Here is a 15,000-nt window from a genome sequence, read left to right as displayed (position 1 = left end):
GATTCTTGAAGGCAAATTCGGAAGGTTACTGAAAAGGAGTGAGACTTTGCAAATTTCTAGTAAAAGGCTAAAGGGAAATGTGGAAATTCTGAATTTAATGTTATGATTTTTAGGACTTAATTGGCTGAAATAAACAGATTTAGTCAATTAATAAATCTGGTAGATTAGCAGATTTTATGGTGCATCCCTTGATCAAAGGGATTGTTATTTTAATTTAAATTCTTTCCTTATTTAGGAAAGATTTGTATGGTAGACTAGCTGTCCTTTTTTCCCTATATATTTCCTTGAACCATGTACTGAAAATTTATTCAGAAATAGAGAATATACTTTTCCCTAAATTATCTTTCTGGTATCAGAGCTGGAAATCTGATTCTTCCTCCCAAAAATGGTGAAATACGGTGTTGCCATTACCGAAGATAACCTTGAATCCCCAACTTCCGACCACTCCCAAGTCCAAGTTGAGACACCTAATTCTTCTTCCATCACTACTCTTTCCAGTAGTGATCTTTCTTCTCTCCATATCACAGCCCACAAGTTGGATGGACAAAACCAACTGCAGTGGGCACAATCTGTCAAGATTGTTATCTGTGGCCGAGGCAAACTAAGTTACATCACAGGTGAGCTTGTTGTTCCCTCACCAACCAGTCCCACCTACAACACTTGGATGGCTGAAAAATCTATTGTTCTCGCATGGCTTATCAACTCCATGGAGCCAAAGATTAGTCGTTGCTATTTGTTCTTCAAAACGGCTAAAGAAGTCTGGGATGCAGCCCGCAGAATGTATTCAGATCTTGGCAATGCTTCTCAAATATTTGAACTCCGGTCAAAGCTAAAGGCTTTAAAGCAAGGTACAAATTCAGTGACTTAGTACTTTTCTGATCTCCAAGATTTATGGCAAGAACTTGACCTATTCATTGATGATGACTCCGGTTGTGCTGAGTGTATTGTCAAACAACGGCACAAGCTCGAAAGTGAACGGGTGTATGATTTTTTGGCTGGACTAAATCGGAATCTTGATGAAGTCCATGGTTGTGTGGTGGCTCGAAATCCTTTTCCTTCAATAGCGGAGGCATTTGTTGAAGTACAACATGAAGAGGGACGTCATAAGGTGATGCTATCTGATGATCCTCCTCCTCTCTCATCTAACTCAGAAGGATCAGCCTTGGTGTCCAGGAACTTTACTCCAAATGGGAGATCCAATCATGATCCACGCATGAACAAGCGAGGTGAATGACCTTGGTGTGATCATTGCAGTCGACCTGGTCATACCCGTGAGGAGTGTTGGAAACTCCACGGCAAACCTCCAGATTGGAAGCCAAAGGGGGCAGCAGAAAGTCGTGGTTTCACCTCAGTTGGAGAAACACCACAACCTACACCTGAGACAAATCTATTTAGCAAAAGACAGTTAGAATTGCTTAAAAAAATGTTCAGTTCCTCTTCAATAGCACCACAGTTCCCTCAACATGATCCTACCACGAGCACAAGTTTGGTGGCACAAAGAGGTAACCTGCAGTGGCTTTAAAATCACATATGGAAATTTCAACTCCTTGGATAATAGACTCTGGTGCGTTGGATCACATGACTAGTAATGCTTCACTTTTCCATACGTACATCCCTTATTCAGGGGACTTTATAATGAGAATAGCTGATGGGTCTCTATCTAAGGTGGTAGGAATGGGTTCAATGGTCATTTCCAATAATCTGACCCTAAAATCTGTTCTGTTGGTTCCCAAATTATTTTGCAGCCTATTTGTCTATTAGTAAACTTACAAGGGATATGAACTGTGTTACTAAATTTTTCTCTACTCATTGTGAATTTCAGGACTTGGAATCGGGGAGGACGATTGGCAATGCTAAGGAGTGTAGTGGACTCCATCTTCTTAAGACTCCTATTAATCCTAATGAACAAACTCTATGGCACATGGGAACTCTCTAAATTGCCACAAGGAAAACAACCTGTGGGTAAATGGGTCTTCAACGTCAAATACAAACTAGATGGAAGTATAGATCAGTGTAAAGCCAGATTGGTAGCAAAAGGATTCATTCAAACTTACGGTATTGACTATCAAGAAACCTTCTCACTGGTTGCTAAGTTAAATACTGTTTGTGTTCTACTCTCACTAGCTGCTAATCTTGACTAGCCCCTACATCAGATGGATGTCAAGAATGCATTTTTAAATGGAGACCTAGAGGAAGAAGTATATATGGAGATTCTATCAGGTTTTGAGACCAAGAACAACCCCCACAAAGTGCAAACTTCGAAAATCACTTTATGGACTCAAACAATCACCAAGGGCTTGGTTTGACAGATTCACAAGAGCAGTCAAGCAACAGGGATACATACAGGGGCAAGCCGATCATACCATGTTTGTCAAACACTTTACAGGTGGGAGGATTTCCATCCTTATTGTTTATGTGGATGATATAATTATTACAGGAGATTTCCATGAAGAAATTAAGAATCTAAAAAAGGGACTCGCTAAAGAATTTGAAATTAAAGACCTAGGATATCTCAAATATTTCCTTGGCATGGAGGTAGCAAGATCAAGAGTAGGGATTGTAGTTTCTCAACGAAAGTATGTCTTAGACCTACTCAAGCAGACAGGTATGTTAGGGTGTAAGCCAGCAAACACACCTATGGAACCAAGTTACAAAGCATGCTTAGAAGAAGATAGTCTACCTGTTGATAAAGGAGAGTACCAACGCCTAGTGGGGAAACTCATTTATCTCTCCCAACACTAGACCCAACATTGGGTTCACTGTTAGCTTTGTAAGTCAGTTTATGAATGATCCAAAAGAAGTTCACCAAGAGGCAACGAATAGAATTCTTAGATATCTCAAAATGTCACCAGGAAAGGGGTTGTTTTTCAAGAAAAATACTAGCAAAGAGATTGAGATTTTCACTGATGCCGATTGGACTGGAAACATCACTGATAGAAGATCTACAACTGACTATAGTACCTACATTTGGGGAAATTTAGTCACATGGAGGAGTAAAAAGCAGACAGTGGTAGCAAAGAGTAGTGCCGAAGCAGAATTTTGAACTTTAGCACAAGGAATCTGCGAAGGAATGTGGCTGAAGAGAATTCTTGAAGAATTGAAAATCACAAACACCTCAATGAAAGTATTTTGTGATAACATGGCTGCAATAAGTATTGCTAAAAATCCAGTCCATCACGACAGAACTAAGTATGTGGAGCTAGACCAGCATTTTATCAAGGAGAAGATTGAGGGTGGCATACTTAATCTCAACCATACTTCAACAAATCTTCAAATAGCTAATGATCTTACAAAAGGCCTTCCAAGAATTAAATTTGAACCACTGATATCCAAGCTGGGGATGATTGACATTTACTCCCCAGCTTGAGGGGGAGTGTGGAAATTTTGAATTTAATTTTATGATTTTTAGGACTTAATTGGCTGAAATAAAAAGATTTAGTCAATGACTAAATCTGGTAGATTAGCAGATTTTATTGTGCATCCCTTGATCAAAGGGATTGTTATTTTAATTTAAATTCTTTCCTTATTTAGAAAAGATTTGTATGATAGACCAGCTGTCCTTTTTTCCCTATATATTTCCTTGAACCATGTACTAAAAATTTATTCAGAAATAAAAAATATACTTTTCCCTAAATTATCTTTAGGAAATACTGTCCATGAGCTTTGAAAGGGCTCGATTGCAAATTAATGTAAAGCTATTTGTGATCTAGTCATAGAGAGAGAATGAAGAAGGTTAAGATCATAGAAGCTGAGGTGTCTATCAAAAGGTAGCAAAATGACTCATCAAAAGAATCATAGCAATTTGCAAGTATTCTGATTTATTTCCAATAAGTGTTCACAATGCCTAGAGAAGAGTGGAAGTCAAGCGTGATAAGTTATTCCTTATTTTCTTTAGCGTGATAAGGTGTTCACGATTCCACCTTGTAAACTAAAAGTGCATTTGTTCCTCGATACAAATGAAGCTAGGATCCTATAAGCATTATGAAATATTCCCTATTGGGCATATGATTGTGGCGATTTGGCTAAAACCAACACAGTTTGTGGAGGAGAGTCATCATAACTAGGTTACCAGTAACCTATAAACTAAACCAATGTAATACCCCTGGAAAAAAAATTAAAAATATTTTATGGGTTTATTTAAAAGATAGAGAAGGCCCATGCCTTCAGTCTTGAAAATTTTAGCAGATAACTTCGTTTAAATAGAGATAATGATATTTTTGTAATTTTGCTTTCGATAATTAGCTTTTTGGGGCATAAATGAAGGAATTTGGAGTCGGCCCAGCTACGATTTTTAAAAAAAATGATATTTCCCATCCAGTATCAGAATTTAAGAATTTTCAGATAATGAAAATTTTCAATTTTCTTTGCATGCTTATTAAAGTAGATATTAAAATAGTATAATATGTTAATGTATTCCATGCATATGGCCTTAGGTCAATTATGCTTATATCGAAGTAGAAAAACGGCATTTTTCTCTATGAGAAAGGTGTTCGTTGAGTGGAGCATGGGTAGTAATTTGTTAAAAAGTGAAGGTTAAGGAGTTGGGAGTATTTTTTTCAATCCATAATAATTCAAAAATAAGAAAGAATTAAGGGGTATCCCCCACTTTGAGAGCAGAGTAGTTTGTCACATCACCCATGTTGTTGACTCCTTTGAATATGAAGAGAATAGCGAATAAACACCCGACATGTGTCGTATTCCTGTTACATCATTTTTATCTCTCCATTTCCAACAAAGTTTGAAATCTCCACATGGCTTATTCTGATTGGGTGTTTGGTGTGAGACTAGGATCTTGTTGTAGGCTTGTGCCATGTGTCTCTTCAAACAGAAGGTTGCGGTTTATTCATAGAAAACACAAGAGAATGAAGGATTAGGATCAATTCTTGAAATGACCAATCAAAGAGTAGGCTACCAAGTGTCATGGTAAGATCAAAGATCATGAGAAGGTGACCAAAAATTAGGGACCTTGAGGCTTAATAGGTCCTTCCAAGGAGAAAACGTAGGGAATGTGATGAGGCTCTACACACAAAAAAAAAAAATCCCAATTTCTCCTTCTCTATATCCACCATTAAAGTAGCTTCAAGTAAGAACCTCCATTTAAAGCACACTCGGAGCTCCGTCGAAATTGGAAGGAAGTTGATCGGACTGTAAAAGAAGAGCCGGGAATATCTAGCTCATCATAAGTAAGAATAGTAAAGATCCAACGATACTTCTAAAAAAACAAAAATTAAGGTACGTTGATTTTTCCTTTTTCTCTTATATGGATTAAATTTATGAGAGCATGCTTATATTAAATCTTAGGCATGATTATGGTTTATAATTGCATAGTCTCTTACAATGTTATATTTGGATATGAATTCATGAATTGGTCGCATTTTAATGATGAAAGATGAACCATGTGACACGTTGGTATTGGAGGGAATTTCAGCAGTTGAAAATCCCAAAAACCTCCGGAGAAGATCATGTAATCAGATGTGTGTGGGTCAGGTGTTGGGAGAAATCAGCCTGGAGAGTTGCATATTTTCCTATTTTATTTCATAATTTAATTCTTGAGCATGATAATTATTAGATATATTTGTATATTCTTCTTAAAATGATGTGTAGAACAATTTAATGAAAAATTGACTCTTTTGGGCAATAGCTCATGGCATTGCTAACAATCAAATGAAGCCGGAATTGAGGTTGTCAATGATGAGCCATAGGGAGAATATAAAGAGATTTCATTAATTTTGACGTTTTGAACTATGGTTTATGGTATTAATCAGTTGAATTTCAGTTTAATGGGTGTACGGAGTTTAGGAAATTTTTAATTACGGTACTTTAATGTTTGAGTAATGCTATGGTTAGGATTTGGTAGTTTTAAAGTACTACAACGTTTAATTAAGCCAAGCTGTGCATTTTTCTCTTTGTCCCTGTTTTGAATGTTATGATTATGAAAGAAAAAAAAAAATGTAATGAAAAATATTGTGGATTGGTCATGTGTGATGAAAAATTCTTAGTAATAATTTTTTGATGTATCTCGTACATATCTTTCGACCCATAACAGACACGGACCATGGAATGTGAGTCGGGTTGGGATCTCAGGGGTCAAGGCATCAAAATCAAAATGTAGGGCCAATAATAGAGGAGGGCTTTATCCTTGGGATTGGGGACTTACTATTATCCTCAAGAATCATAGTTCCTCTCCATCCAAAAGGCCCAACAAACTCCAAAAGGAATACAAAGGATAGTGTTCTTCTTGTTTAAGATCTTGGAAAGCCAACTAAAGATCATAAACTAAGAGCAAAATCTAAGCTTGAAGATCGATACTCATAAGCTCCACAAAAAAGGACAATGGATGGATAAATGATCAATCATCTCCTCAGATGGCTTATATGACACACCCATTAGGAATAGACAAACCTCTATTTATCAAGTGGTGAAAAGTGAGAATTTTATCTAGCATGGTTTGTCTAGATAAAAATCCTATTTGGGAGGCTTTCAATTTTTTTGGTGGAGAGCTCCTTTGAAGAAAAATTTCTTCATAATAGGATCTCCCAGTAAAAGAGCCACTAGACAACCACTTCCACATTTTGCTGTCAAGATATTTGTCTTCATATAACTTCTTACTAAGTTAGTCCTCTTCATTTACAATGAAAAAAGAAAACTATTGAATGGCCTCTTAATTTTCGAACCACTTTGCCGTAGTCACATTAGGTTGGTTGCTCAGGCATCCAATTAAATAAGACTATCCTAACAAAACCATAAACAAGTGATTGACATAAAACTCCACATCAATAAATAAAAAATAGGCGCATCTATAGCCTTCAGTAAGTTTGGATGCATATTAAATAACATGTGAAACAAGCACATAAGAAAATTCATCTTACCTACCGATTTTTTTGGAGAAGTTGAAAGTACAAGAAACACAACAGTGTGCCCATGCAACCACAAAGGGAATTCCATCCCTTCATGAACTATACCAACCTGCATTCAGTAAAGGGTGGCCTTTAATAATAGGTTATCATATTTGCAGTAATATAGAAAGAAATGTTTATTAAAAAAATTAGCGCCAGTTCATGTAACCTTCATACCAGAAATAACATGCACATGAATCCTACAAGGCTACAACTCCAAAAGCATTTTTAAGGATCAAGAGCGACCTTTTATATGCATGTTACATCCCTGCTTCCAATGATACAAAAGCTAACATTTAAGATCTAAAGAACTTTCCCTCGGCCAACTCTAACCACTTTATTTGGCTAGAATCCACAAGAGTGACTTGAGGTCCTACTTTCAGATTAAATCTTCAACTTAACTAACTAGAGATTAGATTTTAGCTTTTGAACAACAGTGGAAAGTAGTAGAGGGCTACCCTTACACCAGGGTAAGATCAAAACATGGAACAAGCTAAGTCTTGGTTAGGTGAAAGCAAACGGTGTTATTCTTAATAAATGGATAGATGGGATAGCTTGGACAAAAATTGGTTAGCCACCAGTAGTAAAAAACAATCGGTGGTCCTTTCTCATAAAAATTTTGAAAAAAAAATTCCAAAGCCAGTTGAATGCAGAGAGAATCCCACAATTTAGTCTTTTGAGTGACTTTGGTTGGAGGATTCATGCCTTACACCTCATTAGTGTCAATTGGCATCAAAGCAGAGAGAAAAGCACCTTTTACAAAAGTTGACATAGAACCATAAAAGTTAAGTACGAAAACACGAGCTCAATATGAACCATTTAATTCACTGCAGCCAAATAGCATGTAAAATCCATGCTAGATCAGGTTTGACCAACCCAAGAGCATGGGAAAAATAAATAAAGAAAATAGAGTGCAAAAGGAAATTCAAATAGACAAGAAAAGATAACTTCAGTTTATCTTTATTGGGAAATTTATTCCCGTATGGTGTTAGCTTGTACTTCTTTGATTTAGTTTCTCTTAACAATTCTAGTTATCAAAAATATACTTTGTATTTTTTTTACAAGTATACTTCGTATTTTCTGGTTTTAATTCTCTCATATCCAATCTAAAGACTGTAGGAAGGAACTTCAAGTATTACCTGGAAGGTGCACATGGTGAAGGCATATGACCATATAATTGAGACTAGACAATAGAAGGGAAGAGTTGTGAGGTGAAAAAGAAAAGTTGAATAAGGTCTTATAGTCCGGTTCTCTTCAACACATTTCATGAATAAAAAGGGCTTGCTATTAGGATTCTGGAATAGTAGTGAGTTAATGATGAAATCCACTCTACCCATCCACTTTAGTAGCAATGTGATTTAAGAAGAAAATAAGCAAGGACATCAAGATTGCCATTTCTAATTTTAAAATTGCCGAACTCCATCGGTGTTCCAGGAATGAAAATGGTATTTTCTCTGAGGATTCAGGTTTTTGGTGGGAATTCATTGTTAGTAGGGATTAGCAGGGCTTTTCTTCATTCTTTTTTCCTTTTTTGTTTGTTTTAGGCTTTTAGCCTTCAGTTGTTAATTTTGCTAGGGTATCCTACCTAATAATTCCTTTTTTCATCAATATGACATAAATTTGAGAGAGAGAGAGAGAGAGAGAGAGAGCTCTATGAAAAAGTTAGCAACTTGAAACCATCTGCTGTTTTTTTTTCAGGATTGAGAGGATTCTTTTTCTCATCATCGAATTAACAGGACTATTGTTAGCACATATAACCTTCTCTATTATTTCATCAAAATGTTTAAAACCACAGGAGGGCTGGAAGTGTTGGCTGGTAGGACATGTTTTTGTGAGTATCATTGACTGACTCCAATGATGGTAATAACTAAGGTTTAAAATCTCGATGTCCATGGATTGTTTAGTCAAGTGAAAATCTGAGAGAAACCTTAAGAACGAAATGAAATAATCCTGAGAACAAAACTTTCAAGACAAAGACAAATTTGAGACACTGAAATTGATGTACATATAAGCTAAGAACCAGATGTTTAAAGTGATATGTAACATTATATTGGATATTAAAGCAAGCATGCTTCCATGGTCTAATACCTTTCACAAGTTCAAGGAGACATTCTTTGCTGATTTTGTATTTAGATGGGTGGCGGATTTGGTTGTGGTCGACTCTCAGCTACTAGTTCCCTTCTCTCTTAGGCTTGATCTCCTTTTGAGTCCATCTTGAAATTTTATTCTTTTTCTTTGATAAGTAAAGATAATTTTATTAATGAAGAAAAAGGGAGATCAAGGTGACCAACCCAAATAAAACAAGAAGTAAAGGAAAAAAACAGAAGCACCCACAGAAACAACACTGCACATAGATGTATATATATGAACCCTACCCCATACTATGCTAAATAAATCACATTTTTCACATCAATTTCCAGAGATACACATCATAATAGTCCACATTATAGCCATTAGTCCATATAAGGCAGGTGGTGTACACTATTGTAAATCTAAATGATCTAAAAGAATGAATCCATTCAGATTTTTACTTTTCTTTTTTGTTAGCAAAAAACCATGAACCCATTTGACAACTCCGACTAATGTACTATAATGGTAACACTTCTATCCTAACAGCAAGAATTTGTAGCAATCTAAAAAACCTCAAAACTTCCTAAATAGAGGTTCTCTTGGACCAGAAAAATAGGAAAAGACCTCAACAGAATCACGCTCTAGCATGATATTAAAAAGCTTGAATTCTTCCCATAAACCTTCATAACAAGCCACCTTCCTTTTTCCCCTTTATATCGCTCTTACACAAACCAGTCCACACTCTACAAGAGTATAAGCACATGGAGCTGACATCAAACCTTTTTTTTTCTAGGCAAGCAAGATTAGTAATAAGTAGGTGAAGGCAGGTTTGAACTCAGGTTGTGGTATCAAACTCAGAAACTTTAACCAACTTAGCAAGCTGATACCTTCAAACTGACATCAAACTTATCAAAAGAAACTATTATCTTACTTATCAAATGAAACTGTTATCAAGCTAAGATGTTGTTCAGCACAAAGAATTCTATCTAGTTTAACATAGTCCAGCCAGCCACAATCCTTTGCTAGTATGAGGACCTGTGCCGCATGCTTCTCAATAACCTTTTGAACCTTGGCAGAGCATTTGAGGAAACCCATCGGGAAACTGGACCCAATGTCTTTGTTGCAATGTCGCACTATTGACCCGACATCTTTTTAGTTGAAATTCAGATTCAAGTGCTTAATTTAGAAGGAGTACGATCAGCTCAAAAAAATCATCTCTACTCAATCTTCTCACTCTTTTATCATCATCATCAAAGCCCCGTCCCAAAAACATTCAATCATCTCAATTTTTAAGAAGGAGAGGAAGATATGAATGGGTGGAGGAGGAACCCTAGAGGAAGGTTCTCACTATACAGTCAATTCTTTCTTCCTCAAAATTTTAATAGGGAGAAAGGATTATTTCCAACTAAGCTCATTGATTGTGAGATAGATCCTTTTAAAATAGCTTTCATCATGTTTAAAATTCTCCCAGCAGACAATTTGAAAAGTAGAAAAAAAAAAAAGATCACCCAAACATGTCTTCCTTTATAGAAGGGTTGGGAGGGGGAGTCAATCAACTCATCTATTTTTTTTTTTTTTTTTTTTTGATAAGTTGAAAATTTTATTGAAAAAGAGAAAAAGTGGGGTCGAGATGACCCCTAAGAATACAACTTATCAAAGAGTAAGAGAAGAAAACTCCCCCTTAAACCACCTCCAAGATACAAATATTCTCCCACCTTACTAAAAAATCCTCAAAAAAAAATCCCTTTAAATTCTTTAAAGAATTTTCCCTAAAAAAACAAGAGCCCTAGGAACCTTACTCATCTATTCCTTCATTGTGATTTCACTGGAACAGTTTTGATATGTGAGTTCACAATTATGTGGGAAGGTTATTTGGAGGTTGATCATTGCCAAGACAGATGAGAAGGATTTTTCAAGATAAGGAGGAAATTACAGAACCAGATCTTTTATTCCCTTAGCCATCTACTACTGGCTTATTGCTATTTTGGAGTGTGGAAACCTAGATTTGGGGACTTTTTCTTAGATGGTAGACATTGTTCATGAGTAGTGAACCCTAAATTTGAGTAAGGGCTTACTTACACTGTTTGTTTATTGTACAACTTCAAGTTGAGACATTGTTCATGAGTAGCGAACCCTAAAGTTGAGTAAGGGCTTAACTTACACTATTTGTTTATTGTACAACTTCAAAGCTTCCCATTATCTAAAAAAACAATCTATTTATCAAACATTGTTTTTGTAAGCAAATGATATTTATATATAACCATAATAATATATTACGACAACTAATCGAAAATGCAGGCTCTTTATAAAAACTAATCAATGCCAAAATATAGGGTCAAAATTTGGGGACTCAGTTTTTATACATCATTTTTGAACTCGGATGCCATCCATTTTTTCAATGTTTTTTACATCACCGTCAGATGCCGTTGGATCTTGTAAAATGGACATTATGAAACAAGCATAAAGTAGTCAATATTTAGTGGAGATTACTGTAGGCACCTGTTTCAAAATAGCCTCCTCTGCAAGATCTGAATTAAGCTCCAAAACTTCCCAATCATCTTCATTATTAGGTTCTATCATAACTAGTGTAGCCTTTGGCAAATTGGCAATAGCTTTCACTTGCACAGTCATTCGATTTGGTAGCAAAATGCATTCTGCTAGTTGTTGGGCAACCTTAAGTGATGGAAAAAAGAACATTGAATCATAAACAAGAACTCAAATATAATGCAACGATATCTCCAAGTAAACCAATAGAAAAAATCACATATGATAATGGCATGGCTTTAAATCTCATCTGAGTCATCTCTATATTGTCCATGAACAAGACAAATAGACAAAGCGTCTCACATATGCAAAATCTCACAAGACAAACTACGTGATTCGGACAATATTTTGAAAATCTCTGTCGAGTCAGTAAAACTCATAAGAGTCAACTAGGATTTTGTATATTTCAATTAAAATGATTAATTAAAATATTTATTATCTAAATAAAATATAATTTTATGATTAAAAATCTTCTAACCTACTTTATCTTATAATATAAAAAATTATACTTCTTTATATATATAAGAATAAATAATTATGAATCGAATTAAATGATTTATCGCATCCAAGAAGAATTGTTTCGTCCGAGACAACTCAGTCTCGACCATGAACGAGACTTGCCGTCAAACAGAGTTTTGAAACCATGGGTAATGGTAAAGAATGCATTGATCCAATCTGACATAACCAGAATATGCCCTACACAAAAAGATAGCTTCTTTGTGGAAAAATTAGTTATTTATAATCGATTATGTCATATAATTTCAAGTTACTGAATTGTTATTTACTAATAAATATTAAGTTGAAATTAATAAGAGCATGAAAAAGGGGGTTTATTTACATTATAAAATAGTAAGTAAAAAAAAATTAGAAAATTCAAATTGAGAGATTTGAGAATTGAAGTGATATTAATTACCTCAATAGCCGAAGATGTGGAAGCAGAGCCAGACCAAGCTACGTACCAGAGATCATGATTGGGGGATCTAAGCTCAAGAGCGAGAACTGGAGGAAGAACTGCAGCAGAAGTAGTTGATTGAAGGGTTTGGATGAAAGAAAGAGGGAGAGAGACAAAGCAGCTCTCTATCCCTCCCACAACCCTGACCTCCAATTCCATTGAAACCTAGTTTCAGATTCTCTCTCTCTCTCTCTCTCCTCTCTCTCTCTCTCTCTCTCCTCTCTCTCTCTCTCTCCCTTTCTCTCTGCTTGAATTCTTACTCGGCAACTGTTTCAATTTCAAGTGTGCTCTGAAACGGATGAACTTCAAACTTTTAGTCTCTCGAGGTTTTCATCTCCTAGTGGGGCTGGAAACGGGTTGGATAATATCCGTTCGCCCGATTCATCCGACCCTTATTATTTGGATTTGGATACGATCATTTACCCGAATAAAAAGAGGTGAGGTCTGTGTGTGTAGCAATGGCGCATGTAGCAGCAGCAACATACACATTTTCAAAAGAAGAAGAAGAGAGAAGAAAGCTGTGGAGGCGTAGGCGACACACGCACAAATTCTGAAAGAGTGGGAGGAGCAGCCACAAAGGTTGGAATTTAAAAATGAGAGTGTTCTCACACATTAAAAAAAAATCTGAAAATAGAAGAAATCGTGCAATTCCGAGAGAGTTCTGAAACACTGAAATCTTATGGAAAAAAAAAAAATTAGAGTGAACTGAAGGTCTGTAGCTCCCGATTTCAGCAAGAAAAGTATAAATTTTAAAGTAAACTTGTTGTCGCAAGGTTGTCCAAGTAAAGGGCCAGCAGCACATAGGGGGAGCTCTCACAATAAAAAATAAAAATAAAAGCTGAAAAGAGAGAGGGATTGGTCAGCAACACAGGTTTGTGTGTGTAACAGATGAGAATGAAAATCTGAGAGGGGAGAGATTGAGTGGGGTGTGAACGTGCGAGTTCGTGTGTGAAAGAGCAGCTAAAAAAATTAAAAATTAAAAAAAGAAGAGTTTTTTTTTTAATAAAACATTAATTTAATTTTTTTTAAATAATAAAAATAAATAAATATTTTTTTTTCCTATATCAATAGTTGATTGATTATTGATTATTTTTGTGTTATCCTAATTGATTTATTATCTGATATGTCATGATCTTAATTGATATACATATTTAATGTGTATGCATTGATCTTGATCTTGATGTTATTGATATTTTTATGTTTCCTGATCAATATTTATTTGATATTCATACTTTTGTGATATGATCTAACCCATGGACCTATTTATCCAAAATATTCTCTTGGCATACCACATCCTATTTGCACACACCACTAGCAGTATTATTTATGATGCATCACATATTTACATGTCTCTTATAGTCAACGTGGTACTAGTGCATGGTCCAATCTTCTCGTGGGATGTGACGTCATTCATAAAAATCACAACTCCAGTCACGTACCTCTATGGTATGTAAAATTGGGGCATCAGTACCGTTCGATCAGGTGACCTTAAAAGATATATCAAAGCACCAATGTTGGAGCAACCTAAGCCTTTATCCTATTATAAGTCATAAAGTCATATGTGTCGATTGTCAATGTAGTATTAGTACGTGATTGGTCTCCTTGTGGGACGCTAAACCATTTACAAAAACTACAACCCTAACCTCGTACATGTACGATATATCAAACCAAGTAATCACATACCATCTGATTGGATATGCCTAATAGGTATATAAGTGTATTTGGACAAGGGTGATCAAAGATTGCATTGCATATAGTAAAACTAAAGTCTAGGAACTTTCCTACAGGTCACAATTCGAATCGACCATGAGTGCTCTCAGGTTGCAATTCTTTAATCCAATTGACAGGTAAGTGGGTGGACCAATCCATACCGTTCAAATTAAGTCCGCAATATCGGTGTAGACACCCTCATTTTTACATCCGCCTGACTTGGCAATCTATTACTCGATTGCTGTAGATTCTTAATGATAAGCGCAGAATATGTGAAAAATTCGAAAGCTTATGAGAAGTCTTCTTCCAATTCTCTTTGTTTTCCTTCCAGTTCTTCTAATTCCACTCTTTTCTTTCTCCTTGTTATGCGACATTGAATTATGCACGCTTAGAATCACTACATCATACACTCGATTTAGTAAGTACGTACTATTAAGATCGTTAAATCTTTCAATAATTTAAAAACCTCGTGATGCTAGAAAAATATGATCTTAAAACTTAGAAATAATCACTCTGGGACTAAACGAAACCTCATGCCAACAATTCATATAATTCGCAAAATTTGACAAAATGACTAAAATACCTCTTGTGGGCCCTACGCCTCCGAAATATCTTGAAACTATTTTCATTAGTCTTAGAATGGAATGTGATTTTAAGTCTAACAAGACTAAAATCGATGAAAATAGGGAATTTTACGAATAATTGTAAAAATGATCAAAATACTCCTTGAAGTTTAACTTAGAAATCTTGATTCCTAAGAAAACATGATTAAAAATAAATTTTCGACAATATTCATGTACATTGAGAAAATATAGAAATCCTGGGCTT

The 15,000-nt window shown here is 35.6% G+C and overlaps 1 protein-coding gene across 7 annotated transcripts in view; it reads right to left on the bottom strand.

Annotated features, from left to right (window-relative positions):
- Positions 1-12,769, bottom strand: part of PEX1 (peroxisome 1) — a 32,751-nt gene extending 19,982 nt beyond the window's left edge. For 4 of the 7 annotated variants that reach the window (XM_086440766.1, XM_086440757.1, XM_086440775.1 and 1 more), the window contains exons 1-3: positions 12,424-12,675; positions 11,466-11,639; positions 6,870-6,966 (exon numbers count right to left, since the gene is read on the bottom strand). In XM_086440766.1, coding sequence (XP_086296892.1) covers positions 6,870-6,966; positions 11,466-11,639; positions 12,424-12,621 — 469 coding nt within the window. In that variant the 5' untranslated portion in view covers positions 12,622-12,675. Of the gene's footprint in view, positions 1-6,869; positions 6,967-8,984; positions 9,130-11,465; positions 11,640-12,423; positions 12,676-12,700 lie in introns of those variants that run through there. The other 3 variants (XM_086440750.1, XM_086440786.1, XM_086440802.1) reach the window with 3 other exon arrangements.
- Between the last annotated feature and the right edge of the window lie 2,231 nt (positions 12,770-15,000).

The sequence above is a fragment of the Akebia trifoliata genome, chromosome 1 (assembly GCF_017979445.1).
Source record: "Akebia trifoliata isolate Shusen 1 chromosome 1, ASM1797944v1, whole genome shotgun sequence".
NCBI lineage: Eukaryota > Viridiplantae > Streptophyta > Magnoliopsida > Ranunculales > Lardizabalaceae > Akebia > Akebia trifoliata.
This window is presented reverse-complemented; position numbering and strand designations above follow the sequence as displayed.